Source organism: Calliphora vicina, chromosome 5, assembly GCF_958450345.1.
Source record: "Calliphora vicina chromosome 5, idCalVici1.1, whole genome shotgun sequence".
NCBI lineage: Eukaryota > Metazoa > Arthropoda > Insecta > Diptera > Calliphoridae > Calliphora > Calliphora vicina.
This window is the reverse complement of record NC_088784.1, coordinates 59373658-59387975: the sequence shown is the minus strand read 5'-3', so window position 1 is coordinate 59387975 and position 14318 is coordinate 59373658. Positions and strand designations below refer to the sequence as shown.

The window sequence follows — 14318 nt, the reverse complement described above, 5'->3', positions numbered from 1 at the left end:
TAAAACCTGCAACAACAAACTAGTTCCTGTAAAAGTGCTTAACCAGCTATGAAGAAGTCGTTAAGCACAATACCGAAATAGGTAAATGCGCTTCAGCAGAGACAGTAATCAATTGCGAGAAAAGCCCGGAACCTGCCAATAAGTCCTCCAAAGAACACGAAATACTAGCGGAATATGTGGGGAAATGGGTAGAAGGATTAGCGCCGCCCGATAGGAATAAGACCAAAAGGCTCCTGAAGAAACATACCTCCATCTTCGCCTTAAAAAGTCAAAGCCAAGGTAGAACGGCATTTGTCAAGCATCATATACATACTAGCGAAGCGAGGCCCATAAAGCAGGTGCCTAGAAGTATTCCTCTAGCAAAACCAAGTGAGGTGAAGGAGCTGGTTAACGAAATGGAGCGGAATGGAGTAATCGAAGTTATGAAGAAATACGGCAGCACTAGATTTTGCGTCGATTATAGAAGGCTGAACGACGTTACCAAGAAAGACAAAGTGGTTATTGGCAGGTCGAAATTGCAGAAAAAGACAGAGAAAACTGCGTTAAGTGCTAGTGATGAATTATGGCAGTTTAATGTAATGAATGCCCTTTGGACTCTGCAATGCTCCGGCCACATTCGAGCGTTTAATGGTACATGTGTTAAAGGGACTTCACTGGAAGACATGCTTGTGAGAGAAATTACTGCGTAACGCGACGTGAACTCCTGGCAGTATAAGAGTGTGTGATGCATTTCCATAAGTATCTGTATGGTCAGCACTTTCAACTGAGAACTGATCATTCTGCCCTCAGGTGGTTGCTACAATTTAAACAACCTGAAGGGCAACTAGCTCGTTGGATTGAGCGGCTTCAGAGCTATGACTTTAGCATCGATCAACGGAAAGGTTTGAAACACGGCAATGCGGACGCGCTTGCAACGTGGGATGCAGGCATTGCGCAAAAGCCGAGGTAAAGGAATGTGTTATCGATGTTCGACTAATGCACATAGAGTCCAGTGAAGATTGATCTGTAGCGCAGAGAAATTACCCAATACTGGCGAAAATAATATCGGCAAAAGAAGAAGGTAGAAGGCCAGCCGCAATGAAATTTCGGCCGAAAGTCGACTGATGAAATCATATTGGACCCTATGGAATAGTCTACAGTTGTTAAATGGCTGTTTATACCGCATATAGGAAAGTGCTGACGGTAAAACGGCGATAAATCTAATTGTGGTGCCTGCCTCTAAAATAAATGAAGTAATGAAAGAGTTCCATGACGGTGCCAGTGGTGGTCATCTTGGTGTGACAAAAGCCTTAGAAAAGTTAAAACGTTTTTGTTGGGTGGGTTGTCAGTAAGCAGTAGCCGATTGGGTAGCCAATTGTCCCCAATGCATAGCAGCGAAGGGCCCAGTAAGAAGAAGTCGTGGACAACTTCAGCAGTATAACACAGGTGCGCCATTCGAGCGGATTGCAATCGATGTAACAGGCCCTTTCCCTGTCAGTGATGCCGGAAACCGTTACGTTCTAGTGGTTATGGATTATTTCAGCAAATGGCCAGAGGTATATAATCAGGAAGCTAAAACGGTATTTGTGAACAACTGGGTGCGTCGCTATGGTGTTCCACTAAAGTTGCACTCGGATCAGGGTAGAAATTTTGAATCTGCCGTATTTAAGGAAATGTGCGATTTATACGGAATAAGAAAAACCAGAACAACGCCTCTGCGTCCTCAATCTTATAGCATGGTCGAAAGATTCAATCGCACTCTGGAGGAATATTTAAAAAAAAAGTGGTCAGTCTGGTGTGCACTGACCACAGGACTGGGATGAACACATACCGAAACATCTCAAACACCTGCAAAAATTGTCTTCGAGACAGAATTCAAGTTGCCTGGTGATTTAGAATCATCAACAAATAATGAAAACACTTCCCAAGAGCAAAATGACCTTAACGAACTTTTTATTCGTACACAGACGAATAGAAATGACCAGCGACAAAATGAAAGTCAGATACGATCGAGCAGCGAATTCTGAAGGATTTAACGAAGGCTTGTACTACTGTATAACCCACAACGTAAGAAATTACTGTCTCCCAAACTACAAACCCACTGGGATGGAACATACAAGGTGATTAAGAGATTAAACAACGTGGTTTACAGAATACAAAAAGAAAAGAGCGCGAGATCTAAAATGAAGGTCGTCAGTGTTACGAAATTGTACTTGAATTTAAATATAACTGTTTAACGGCCGGTTTAAAGTTGTATAATGCTTCCCAAACAGCAGTGCCTCTCAAACTGTAACATATCTTAAAAAATCGTTAAGTAAAGACATCAACTTGTATACTTGTTAGGGTATTCAATCGATTAACCGTTAATCGGTTAACCGATTAATTTTGGACGGTTAACTGTTCGAATAATTTGAAATTGCCGATTTTCAAATAACAAATAAACCGATTAATTTGTGTCGATTAACCGAAATTCCTTTTTTTTTGGCACTTTTTTTGTATTTATTTTTCCGTTTCAATTCAAATACAAATTTCAAATTAAAATTAGATATTTTTGAATGTATTAGGGTTCCTAAGCGAGAAAAATTTCGCGGGAATTCCCGGGAATATTTTTTTTGGAAATTTTCGGTAAATGTTTGCGGGAATTTCTTTATACGTTTTCTTCTGAAAGTTACAATATTCAGATTCTTTGTGATGGCCAAATTTGTTTCTAATTGAATTATTCTATTATATCCATATATTTTTTAAGTTCTACACCATTTTCAATTGTATTTCAAAAATTTCTAATCAGAAATGTCTAATTACATTGCAGAATTTTCTAATTGTGTTTCAGAAATTTCTAACTGTATTTCAGAAATTTCAATTTAGTATTAAAAAAGACAATTTATTCGAAAAAAATTTACTGGTTTTTGGTTTAATTTAGTATTAAAAAATTCCCGGTAATTTTGACGACACTTTTTTTTGAAATGAGTCCTTTATCATAACTAAACGAAAATATTACATTAATCAAAATCTAAAACAATCCAAAAAGAAATATTCTTTATCATGCTTTTGATTTCTCCAACATATAAGATACATGTTCTTTTTAATATTTTTACATGACTTAAAATTGCAGTTAGCAGCAAAACTTGCTTGTTCCATTCATCAATCATTTTCAAAACTCTCTCATTACATATTTCATAGCAACACTCGATGGTTCAATGTTTTAATCATTCTATTTGAAGTGTGCTAATTTCTAAATTGTTAAGATCTTATCATTAAAAAGTTATACGGGAATACAAAATTAATTATTGTGCTGAATTCCCACTTATTGATAAATTCACTGAAATTTATATCTTGGATAATAATATTAATCATGATATGGAGGAAATTAATGTAGAATACAGTGAAGGTGAAGATTTCACCTTATCAGTTTAAAAATTAAAATTTTTCTTTTCTAAAACAATGTTGACAGTAGGGTTCTATAGCTGAAACAAAAAGTCGACCTTTCGACTTTTTCCGTTTTTAAAAAGTCGACTTTTCGAACTTTCGACTTTTTAGTTAAATCGACTTTTTTAGACTATTTTCGACTTTCCGACTATTTTCGACTTTTTCAACTTTTTACCATTTCTTGTAAAAAATATATAGTTTCTACATTTATTGATGTGCATTTGTAATGTTTAGCAATAAAAATAAAATTTATCAAGGCGTTAATAGTTAGAAGAATGTTGGAACAATCGACTTATAGAACCCTAGTTGACAGCATGCTGTTGTTAAAATAGTTTGAAAGTATGGCAACACTGAACATTAACTTCGAAAGCTCTAGAATTTGAATATAGTAGTTGTCCGTTACTTGGGGGTTACACGATCAAGTTTTGGTCTTCAAGTTTTAATACACTCACACTTTTTTACTAATACACTCACACTTTTAAGAATTGAAACGAACTTGCATTCAATTTCTCATTCAAGTTGGTGTTTCAATCAAGAAAACAGCTGATTATATTTTTTTGCACAATTTGTTTTCATGTTGCGTGCAGCCCACGTCACAGCTTTAAAATTTTGTAAATTTTGAAAAACAATATATGTAAAAGACTATCAAGAAAAACTTGATCGTGTGGCTGCAGTGTTAAGATCTGTGGTTAAGATCGTTGTAGAATGTTCACGAGAGATAGTGTGTGTATAAATAGTGGCAGAGGTTGCAGTCGTCAGTTAGTTCTAGGGTTCTATAGCTGAAACAAAAATTCGACCTTTCGACTTTTTCCATTTTTTAAAAAGTCGACTATTCTACTTTTGGTAATTTATGTCGACTTTTCGAACTTTTCACTTTTTAGTTAATCGACTTTCCGACTATTTTCGACTTTCCGACTATTTTCGACTTTTTTCAACTTTTTACCATTTCTTGAAAAAAAATACATGGTTTCTACATTTATTGATGGGCCTTTTGTAATGTTTAGCAATAAAAATTAAATTTATCAAGACGATAATAGTTAGAAGAATGTTGTAAGAATTTTGTGTTTTGTGTGCTTTATTTTATAAACATTTATTTATTATTTACATATATTAGCATACACTACAAAAAAATGCAAATTGCAATAGTTTTAGTATAATTTTGCAATTAAATATTCTTTTTAACAATCTAAAAAGTCGACTTTTATCTACTATTCGACTTTTATGGACTATTTTCGACTTTTATCGACTATTCAACTTTTGAGATAACATAATCGATTGTTCGACTTTTTTCAAGACGCTGTGAAATAAAAATCAACTGAGTGCCTTAAAGTTTGCTGTATTTTCCATTGAATTCTTGTACATTATAAAGTGTGTTTGTATTTCTGTGAATTTTTAAACGTGTATAAAAACACTGACTGTTGTTGTTGTACATTTTTAAATAAATAAAGAGTTGCTACAATTTTTAAAAGCATTTCGTTCTAAATTATAACCTCGTTTTACGCAAAATTGATTTACAAGCAATTTTGGGCACAACAAACCGCGTAAGTGGAGGCCTACCTTTACTGGGATCGTGATTTGTTCCTAGAACCCTTGTGAGAACATAGTATAATAATTGTATCATAATCGATAAAGGTTATCGTTGCTGTTCCATCTCTAACATTTAGCCATTGTCAAACATCTGGCAGCATAAAAATAAATCTTGACAAAAAAAAAGGCAAAACAGCTGAGTCTTTTTTCTTCATTGTTATTTTTTTTCTCTTCTCATTTGTTTGTTATTTTTTAATCTATTGTAAGACATTGTTTTTGTAATTTACAAAATCCTATCAGAAATAATGAACTGCTGCAATTAAAATATTTCGATAAAAAACAAAAGAAAAAACAAATAAACTTACTGAGAAAGAAAATAACAATAAGTACGTACTTAAAAACAAGTCAACAAAGAAAGGGAAGAATTTATTTCAGGGTAAAAGAAAATTCCATAAGACGTAAATCGAATGAAGTTATTAAAGGGCAACAAAATACAGACTTTGGGAGTGTGTTTTCACTGAGTTTTCTAGCAAATATATTTTAGGCAAACGTTTTTGGTCCAATATTTCTTCATATGGGTAATAATATTACATATGAACTGGAAGATTTCGACGATTATGTGAGCGACGATAGTTCACTTAGTTTTGATAATGGTGACCACTTAAGTTTCGCTTACTCTATGGTTCTGTCTCAGATTGTACGACAAGATACGCAAGCAATGCCACCAGTGATACGTAAGAAACCAGATTTAAGAATATTTCGTGTAAGTTTTGAGTCTTCCCAAGGAAGAGTGGTTAATTTATTCGATTTATTTTTCCAGCATACTATGATGTACAAAGAGATCAAGGCCCTGAGTGGGTTTCCGGCCAATAGCAAGAAACCCAATGAACGTTGGTGCCTAGCTCGCGGTTTAATGAAACGTGAAAATGGTTTATCCGTTTGTAAGCGTGGTGCATTCAGCGCCAATCAACAAAGACGAATTGGCAACTTTTTTGTGCCCAACAAAAAAGTTGACCGCCTAATGTCGTTAGACTCAAAGATTTATATTTGTAAATTCAATAATGATGGTTCACGTCTACTAACTGCCACCCAAGATGGTACGGTTCGTATATTTGACGCCTCCAAAGGTACGTACCATCGCATCCAACGTCTCAAGGTCAGAGATGTTAATTGGAGTATACTGGATATAGATTTTAGTCCTTGTGGTCGTTTCTTTACTTATTCCACCTGGGAAGATGTATGTAAGTAGAAACAACTAATGTTTAATATAGAAATTTCGAACAAGTAAACTATTAAATGTAAACTTTTAAGTTCACGTTACTCCCATGGAAGGCGATGGCACTGATGCTGAAACATATAACACTGGTAATGAACGATATCGCGCTGGTATGTTTTCGGTGAGATTTTCACCGTGTGGTCGCAATATGATTGCTGGGCTAACTGATTCCAAAATTGTTGTGTGCGATCGTGAAACTCGCCATGTTTCAACAATTCGTACCGAAAACTCATTTTCAGTTGATATCAATGCCGTCAGCTATGTGAGCGATCAAGATCCAAATTTAATTGTAAGTGGTTGCCATAACGGCATTATCAAACTTTGGGACCTTCGGTGTTCGAGTGGATGTTCTCACCGCTCTACCAAAGCTAGTAGTGTTTTTCTAGGACATTTCGATAGCATTACTTATATAGACCCACGAAATGATGGACATTATGTGTTGAGCAATTCCAAAGATCAAAGTATTAAAATATGGGATTTACGTCAACCAACACCCAAAAGTAAATTACGAAGTCATCCAAATTCTCCATTAATTTCTTGGGATTATCGCGTCAGCCAGGTGCCTAGAGAATGTATGTATATTAATTTTTACTCAGTGACTTGTGTTACAAATTTTTCACATCTTTCGCTAGATTATAATCCCACCAAAGTTTTAGATGGAGATGTTAGTGTCATGACTTATCGGGGTCATCGTGTAACTAAAACCTTGTTGCGCGCTAGATTTTCACCAGCTGTCCAGACAGGTCAACGTTATATATACACCGGCTGTAGTACAGGAAGAATCATCAGTAAGTATGACTACACAAATGTAATTTTTGTCTCCATAACTGTAAATATATTTCAGTTTATGATGTCTTAACTGGTCATATTAAAGAAGCCATAGAAAGTCATCGCTATGTAATAAGAGATTTACATTGGCATCCTGTTCGAGATGAAATTGTCTCTGGTTCGGTGAGCAAATTTTAAAGAATTATTTTTTAACACTGGTTTCTATTGTTCTATGTGTTTGTTTGTTTGTTTCAGTGGGATTCCCAAGTAAACTTAAATATGTATAAAAATAAACCAAATCTTAAAAGAAGTAGTACAGAACAAATTGAAAGGCCTTTGCGTCGATCACGTCGTATAGCTCATCGCAAGGGAGAATTGGATGCCGAAGATGATGAAGAAGACGAAGAAAATGAGTTTTAATAGCTAGAATATATATATTTTTTTTCTTCAGACATTTTATAGAATAACATCGTACACCACTAAACTGCATAAATGTATGTATATATATATACAGTATGTACTTCAGTTTCCACCTTCCTCAAATTTAACTTGTTAACACACTCCACACACAGTGTAGTAAGTGTGTATAAAATAGTATAACAATGAATGTAAAAATTATATTTTTTTTAAGTTTTCGTAACATTAATTATTCGTAAATCTTGAAGTATATAATATATGACTTTATTTTAGTTTAGTGTATAATTTTTAATTTTACTCATGTCGTTGCTCAGCCTACAAAAAGACCGATGTGTTTTTTTTTTAAATAAAATGTGTGGTATTTTTGTGGGCGACGATGATGTCTTTTTTTTGTACTGTTCAACAGCTGGAAATTCCTTTATTTCGATTTTTAAATATGGCTATGAATTAATGAAATTTATGTGATTTTCTTTTTATTTTATATTTTGAATTTTAAGTTTTCTTCATTCATTTCTCTATGAGTTCGAGCAATGTTTTTTAGAATATTTTTAATAAAATTAAATATAATATAGTAAAATATGCGATTTCTTAATTATGTTATTTAATTTGGTGGAACAGCTCTAACAATAATACATCAATAGTAGAAGCAGCAGGCAGTGCTAGTCCAATGTAAGTAACAAGTATTTTTTATTCAACCAGCATTGTTTCCGGCATAAAAATCCAACACTGATAATTAGACAATGAAGTTTAAATGCGTGGAATGAAAACAATCACAATTTATATTAAATTATCTTTCATAAAATATTTAAATTATTAAAATCTTCCTAGACCATTAGAATAACGTTCACTAATTCGCATTCCCAATCAAGAACATAAATTTTGTGCATTCTTGCTCTGTGCAACTAATAAACCCAGAAGCAGTGGAAAATTTAACCCATTACCATATGGACACCTATTATACATATATTTTAATATAAAAATACATATCACTTCTAGAGGCTTATAATGTTAGCAATAAAGGGCACTTGCTACAAAAGAAAATGCAAGTAGCATTTGTTGTGCTTTCGATTTGTTATATGTAGATTACATTTTTTTTAAAGGTTGTGGACAATCGCATAAAACCATTCTCTCAACGAAAATTTGACTACGAGGTATCATTTTAATATACTGTCCCCATTTAAGGCCAATGGGCGAAACTAGTAAGAAATTTAATAAATTTATAGGTCTGCATAAGACGCATCGGAATATTTTTAAAGTTCAAAATTACTTTTTGCCGCTTCTGATGTTTATTGAATTCATAACGGAAAACGTTGACAATGATCCTGAATGTTTCTGTAAGTGATGTAGAAAAAGGGAATGAAGAAGATTTAATATGTTGAATAGACATGCCCTTAAAAAATTTATTTGCTTTGGATTGGTCTTATTTTGATCATTAGTAGCTAAAACTAACTATTGCATAATGTAATGGCTTTTTCTTTTCAGACACAAAATGTTGCCAACATATTTTTTACCATTCATTAAAGATTACCCATAATGTTTTACATTTTTTTTTGTTTTCAATAACCTCATAATGTTTTACATTTTTAACGATCACAATAGAACAAAAACCATTACCATTTATGCAATTCAATTTTGCTGTTTAAAAAGTGCTGCATTTCTAACCCTTTGATAAAATTGATGGTGAAGTGTGTAGCATATCTTCGGGGTTTTAGGGCAACATTATTTGAAAAGAACACGTTATACCCTTACCAAACAAAATTTTTTTTTAGAAAAGAACACAGAAAAGGGTAAAAGGCAGAATAAAGGTATCATTTATGCCAGAAAAGAAAACGCCATATCGAAAGAAATCGAAAGAAAGTTGTATAATTGAAACAAGAAAAAAAAAATAACCATATACGGACACCACTACGTGATAACAGACCAAAAAAATAAAATACCATTTTTGCCCAAAGTGTGTACTGTTTTTATGGGCCCCCATAGATTTGGGGCCTCATTTTTGCAAAAAAGTGATAATTTACTCTCTGAGGCAGAGTTGTAGCCCTTGTCATAAAGAGCAAAAATTGTGAACATATACATCCCAATTATGAATAAAAAATTCCGCGGGAGTTTGTTCCCCGGGAGTTTTATTCCCATTGAATTTGAATAGGAAAAATGAGAAAAGGGGAAAAAACTCCCGGGGAAATTTTATTCATAATTGGGCTGATAAAATCAAAAAAACTTCATCTTCATGATCAAAATCGCAAAAAACTTTAAAAACTTATATTTTTTACATTTTGCCCTGTTCAGATCCATAGCAAACCGTTAAGTTTAAGTTTTTTGCGCTTTTGATCTTGAAGATGAAGATTATTGATTTTATATGTTCACAATTTTTGTTCTTTATGACAAGGGCTACAACTTTGCCTCAGAGAGTAAATGAAAGTTCCTAATTGGGAGACACGGGTCTTTTTGTTGGTCTTTTATCACGTAGTGGTGTCCGTATATGGTTATATTTCCATGACTCAAAAAAATACACATCCTAAGCAAATCTATTTTGTAAGGGCATGTCTAATGTACAAGCATGCCAAATATTGTGCCTCGAAAAATTGAGCTTATGCCAAGAAAAAATTATAATGATTCGAATTGGAATGACAGTTACACAAGTGTACAATCAAAGTGATTATATGTATATATGAGGCATTTCATGTCAAGTGAACCTGATCGGTATGAAATTTGCACCAAGGTTAGTTCTAATGGAAAGTAATTCAGACACAATTTTTCAACATGATCGGTCGAGAACTCTCTAGAAATTTGACATGTTGGCCAAACAGGTATTTTTTCTCATCCATGTAACTTATTACCTATTGTTCATAGCAAAATGTGTCTCAAATAGTTAAGATAGCAATTTCTTCAATCTTCCGAAAAAAATAAAAAAAATTTAAAAATGTTTTGACTTTTTTTTTCAAAAGAAAGCTTAGATATTTTCCTTGAAACCTATCTATCAAAATAAAGGTTTTGTAACTCAAAACATAAATTTTTTTACTTTTTTTGCAAAATCAAAAACTTTGATGACTTTTTTTACAAAATGGGCCCTTTCTTTAATTTTTTTTTTTGCTTAAAAGAAAGACCTTTTTGGACGCTTAGGGGATGCTAGTGGGATATCTATCAAAATAAATATTTTGTGACTCAAGACATACAATTTGAGTATACAAAACATTAATTTTGATGTACATATATCCCACCTAAAACCTCTTAATGGAATGGACCTAAGCTTTCTTTTGATCAAAAAAAAAATTAAAAAAAGACCATTTTGAAAAAAGTTACATGTTGCGAAAAAAAAGTCGAAAATTGTACCTATGCCTTGAGTTACAAAATATTTATGTTGATATATGTCCCACTAGCATCCCACTAAGCGACCTAAAAGGTTATTACGTAATTCGATCCGAAACACTTTCGAAATGCAATGTATAAAGCATACAAATTCGAACGAATTTCTTTTCGAAACGAGTTACATAATAACCCCGCAGGTATATTGATCAATTGAAATATTACTTTTATTCCAGATGTCTACTAACACAAAAATTTTAAACTCAATTATTTTGAAATGACAAACAAATTATGCACTATTGTTTTATTAAGGGGACTGATTTTCATCTAGATTTATTTCCGTAAATGGTAATTGCTAGTCTTTCTAAAAGCTATAATAAAAACTATTAAACGTTCAGATCAACATTTATACACGTTACTTTACAATTGTTTGAGGATCGGCCTATAATTGAACCTTAATATTCGGTTCAATTCAATCAAATCAAATATACTATTAATTTCCTAAACAAACTAATTATTTTAATGTTTTTTCATCTTGAAATTAAATTTTTTAGAGAACAGTTTTTACACGATGCTTAAATATTTGACAATAAAATATATGTTTCTGCCTTCTATTAATAAATGTTTTTTATTTATAAAAGTTTCGGTTGCGAGATTTTCCCAAATTTTTCCTAAAATACATATTTTCATATGTATATTTTCATATCAAAAATGAATCGAAAAAATATCCGCCATGTCACACACTCTCGTTTCGGATATTAGTATGTATTCGATATGTGGTAGTCAACTGACAAGGTTTTATTTATTTACTTTTCTTCATGGGCTTTAATTTGATGTGAAATAAACCTATAACATTTTATGTTTTCTCTGCGGGATGTGGAAAAGTTAACTAAATTTTTAAATTAAATAAAGTAAAGAAGTCTTCTGCTTCAGCTTCTATGTTTTATAAAAAAAAAACAAATTCAGATTTTTTCTTCTTTTTATTACAATGCATCTACATACATTTTATAATTAAGTTATTTATGTATAGGTATGTTTACACTCTTTAATTTATTTTACAAATGTTGAACTTAACTACATCTCCTGATAGATTTGCCTAAATTATTTAAAACTATAGTATACAAGACACTATATAACTTGGAAGGCATTTTTACGTTTCCAAGTTTTTACATAAAGTTTTGGCCTTTTTTGTTTTGTTTTCCGGGCTTTAATCGTTTCTCGTACGTAGTGCTGATACGTTTTTTTCGGCTTCTGCAATTGAACATACTTATCTAGAACACCTCTCCATAGATTTGTTATGCGTTCTTCATCATTATGATTTATTTGTACGTCCAGCTGAATGTGTGAGTCGAGACCATAGCCTTCGATTTGTGGCAGTATGGAGCCCGTAAAGTCGTTTAAACTTATATTGCGGAATTTTTCTGCACAAAATGAAGAGAGTGGGTAGATATTAAATGCTTCGTATTTTTTCTTTAGTTCATCAAGATTTAATATTTGAACATTAAGGTCATTGATAAATACATTGTTTGTACTTGAACTTACATCTTTTCTTTTGGATTTGGAGGGCTTTTCCGATGGATGGCCGGTCGTATTTTCGGTTTGGTAAGACGAGGTTGAATTTACTTCTTTATCTGAGTTTTCGGTGAGTTCTTTAGTTTTCTTCGATTTCTTTTTCTTTTTTTTCTCCATTAAATTGCCTTCATTTAAGGAAACGGGATTAGTTTCTTTGTCACTGTCGTCTATTTCAATGACTTCATTTGATTCCTTAGTTTTACTTTTTTTCTGTTTCTTTTTTGTTGGTTCTTGTGTTAAGTCAATTTCAATGTTAACCTCCTTTGTATTTTCTGCTGGTGAGTTATCGTATTTTATCTTCTTTATTAATGGTAGCTCAATGTCCTCATTTTGACCGCCAATCTCTTGTGTTCTCTTTTTTGTTTTATCTTTTTTTTTACTTTTAGTTTCTTCATCGAGAGAAAGTTCCACCGTATCTACTGCATTACTTTTTTTGGATTTCTTTTCTTTTTTGAAAGATACTTCTGCTTCTTTTTTCGTTTCATCATTGATGCAGTTTTCATGGCCATTGTCTTCCTTATTGACAGAATCATTTTCCTCAACATTAAGCACTTTTTTGTTTTTCTTCTTTTTCTTAATAACCTCAACTTCTTGTACTTCATCATTTACACTGGTTTTATCCACATTATATTCAGTATTATTTAATTCTTTTTTTTTATTTTTAATAGCATCCATTTTCATTTTAAAATAATCTGCAACCGAAACATCGTGATTTATAATAAGACCATTTGGTTCTTCCTTTTTCGTTTCATTACTCTTTTCTTCTTCCATGTCTTGATCCTTCTTATCCTTTTTCTTTTTTTTCTTTTTCTTGGAAACATCTTCTTCCATTTGTTCATCATTATGAGTTACATTCTTATCTGCACCATCGAAACCATTGTTTCTATTTTTAAGAGCTTCCATTTTTGTTTTGAAATAATCACTAACAGATACACCGGTATTTATTATTTGAACACCTTTATTGGGCTCTTCTTCTTCATCTTTTGTTTCTTCTTTTTTCACAAAAGTATTATTCAGCTGCTGATAGAAATCGTTGGCGGCCTGTTGCTCATCAGCTACTTTTTTACCAAAAATATTGGCCAGATCTTTTTCACTATATTGAGCCAAGTCTTTACCTTTGGTAAATTTTTTATAATGTACTCGAGCCCTGCTTTGTTTTGATCTTTCCTCCAAAGAGATGCCGCTAATTTTTTCTTTCAGTTTTTCTACCTTTGGTTTTTTCTCTTGCTTCGCACTGGGGTCTTGGAATCCAAAACCAATTCGCGGCATGTCGTCTTGTGACCCATTACCATTTTCTTCAAGCATGTTTGTATTAGCATCATCTTCTTCATTATTTAGACTTTTCAGCAGACCATTAAAACTTTGTTCATGTTGTGTCCACTGATCATCACGATGTTCAAAACCCAAACCAAGGGCATCGTTTTTATAGCGAATTCTCACAAAGTCCTTTGTGCCATCTTCATTGGCTCCCAAACCTTTGCCTTTTTCCCATCCCATCTTTTCGAGCATTTTTGTACCATAGCGACTGTCATCTAAACAAAAATAATTATATATTAGAAACAATTCATTGAAGATTCCCAAAATTCCACCGCTCACCTTCATATAAAGCTTTCCCTCTGGGGACCAAATTATAACGTTTCCGTTGCCTGGGCTCAGCTAGCATAGCCATTTCGAAGATAGTTGTGTCAAATTTAAATAACAATTAATTATAATTAAGCAATGAAATAAATATACAAATCGTATAAAGAATAAACTCCACGTGCGACTATTGAAAACGAACCATCGTTTGACTAGTAAAACAAGTGATGACACTAACAGAAACTGAATGGAAAGAAACAAAATAGTATGGCAAATGCAGCGTGGTTATTTTAAAATTCAACTTGAAAAAATAAATCAAGTCAATAAGATTTGTAGCCACTTGGGTTCTATATTTGAAACAAAAAGTAGTTTTTCGTTTTTTCAATAGACAAGTTTTTTCCCGAGTTACCTCACTTTGAGGCCTTGAGGCTCCTGTGCGTATTAGTGATTTAACTCCAAATTCAAAACTTAA

At 32.8% G+C, this 14318-nt stretch overlaps 2 protein-coding genes across 3 annotated transcripts; one reads left to right on the top strand and one right to left on the bottom strand.

The window, feature by feature from the left end:
- Positions 1-5236: 5236 nt before the first annotated feature.
- LOC135960125 (DDB1- and CUL4-associated factor 11) lies at positions 5237-7970 on the top strand. The gene is made up of 6 exons (XM_065511347.1): positions 5237-5695; positions 5753-6173; positions 6244-6780; positions 6841-6996; positions 7053-7159; positions 7232-7970. Exons 1-6 carry the CDS (start codon positions 5507-5509, stop codon positions 7394-7396), a joined length of 1575 nt encoding a protein of 524 aa, XP_065367419.1. The 5' UTR covers positions 5237-5506; the 3' UTR covers positions 7397-7970.
- Positions 7971-11657: 3687 nt separating this feature from the next.
- LOC135962044 (PIN2/TERF1-interacting telomerase inhibitor 1) lies at positions 11658-14077 on the bottom strand. Of its 2 annotated transcripts, XM_065513775.1 has the most exons (3): positions 13865-14077; positions 12239-13800; positions 11969-12117 (listed from the first exon to the last, which is right to left on the bottom strand). In XM_065513775.1, exons 1-3 carry the CDS (start codon positions 13935-13937, stop codon positions 12100-12102), a joined length of 1653 nt encoding a protein of 550 aa, XP_065369847.1. In that variant the 5' UTR covers positions 13938-14077; the 3' UTR covers positions 11969-12099. The 2 variants fall into 2 exon arrangements, with proteins under 2 accessions (XP_065369846.1, XP_065369847.1); XM_065513774.1 differs by having other exon boundaries at positions 11658-13800.
- Between the last annotated feature and the right edge of the window lie 241 nt (positions 14078-14318).

What these genes read in the sequence shown, in the direction of transcription:
- LOC135960125 (XM_065511347.1), top strand. Translation starts at nt 5,507, where the DNA reads ATGGGTAATAATATTACATATGAACTGGAAGATTTCGACGATTATGTG. An exon ending in CAGATTTAAGAATATTTCGT is followed by an intron (nt 5,696 to 5,752) that starts GTAAGTTTTGAG and finishes TTATTTTTCCAG; the next exon opens with CATACTATGATGTACAAAGA. An exon ending in CAGCCAGGTGCCTAGAGAAT is followed by an intron (nt 6,781 to 6,840) that starts GTATGTATATTA and finishes ATCTTTCGCTAG; the next exon opens with ATTATAATCCCACCAAAGTT.
- LOC135962044 (XM_065513774.1), bottom strand. Translation starts at nt 13,937, where the DNA reads ATGGCTATGCTAGCTGAGCCCAGGCAACGGAAACGTTATAATTTGGTC. An exon ending in AGGGAAAGCTTTATATGAAG is followed by an intron (nt 13,801 to 13,864) that starts GTGAGCGGTGGA and finishes ATTTTTGTTTAG; the next exon opens with ATGACAGTCGCTATGGTACA.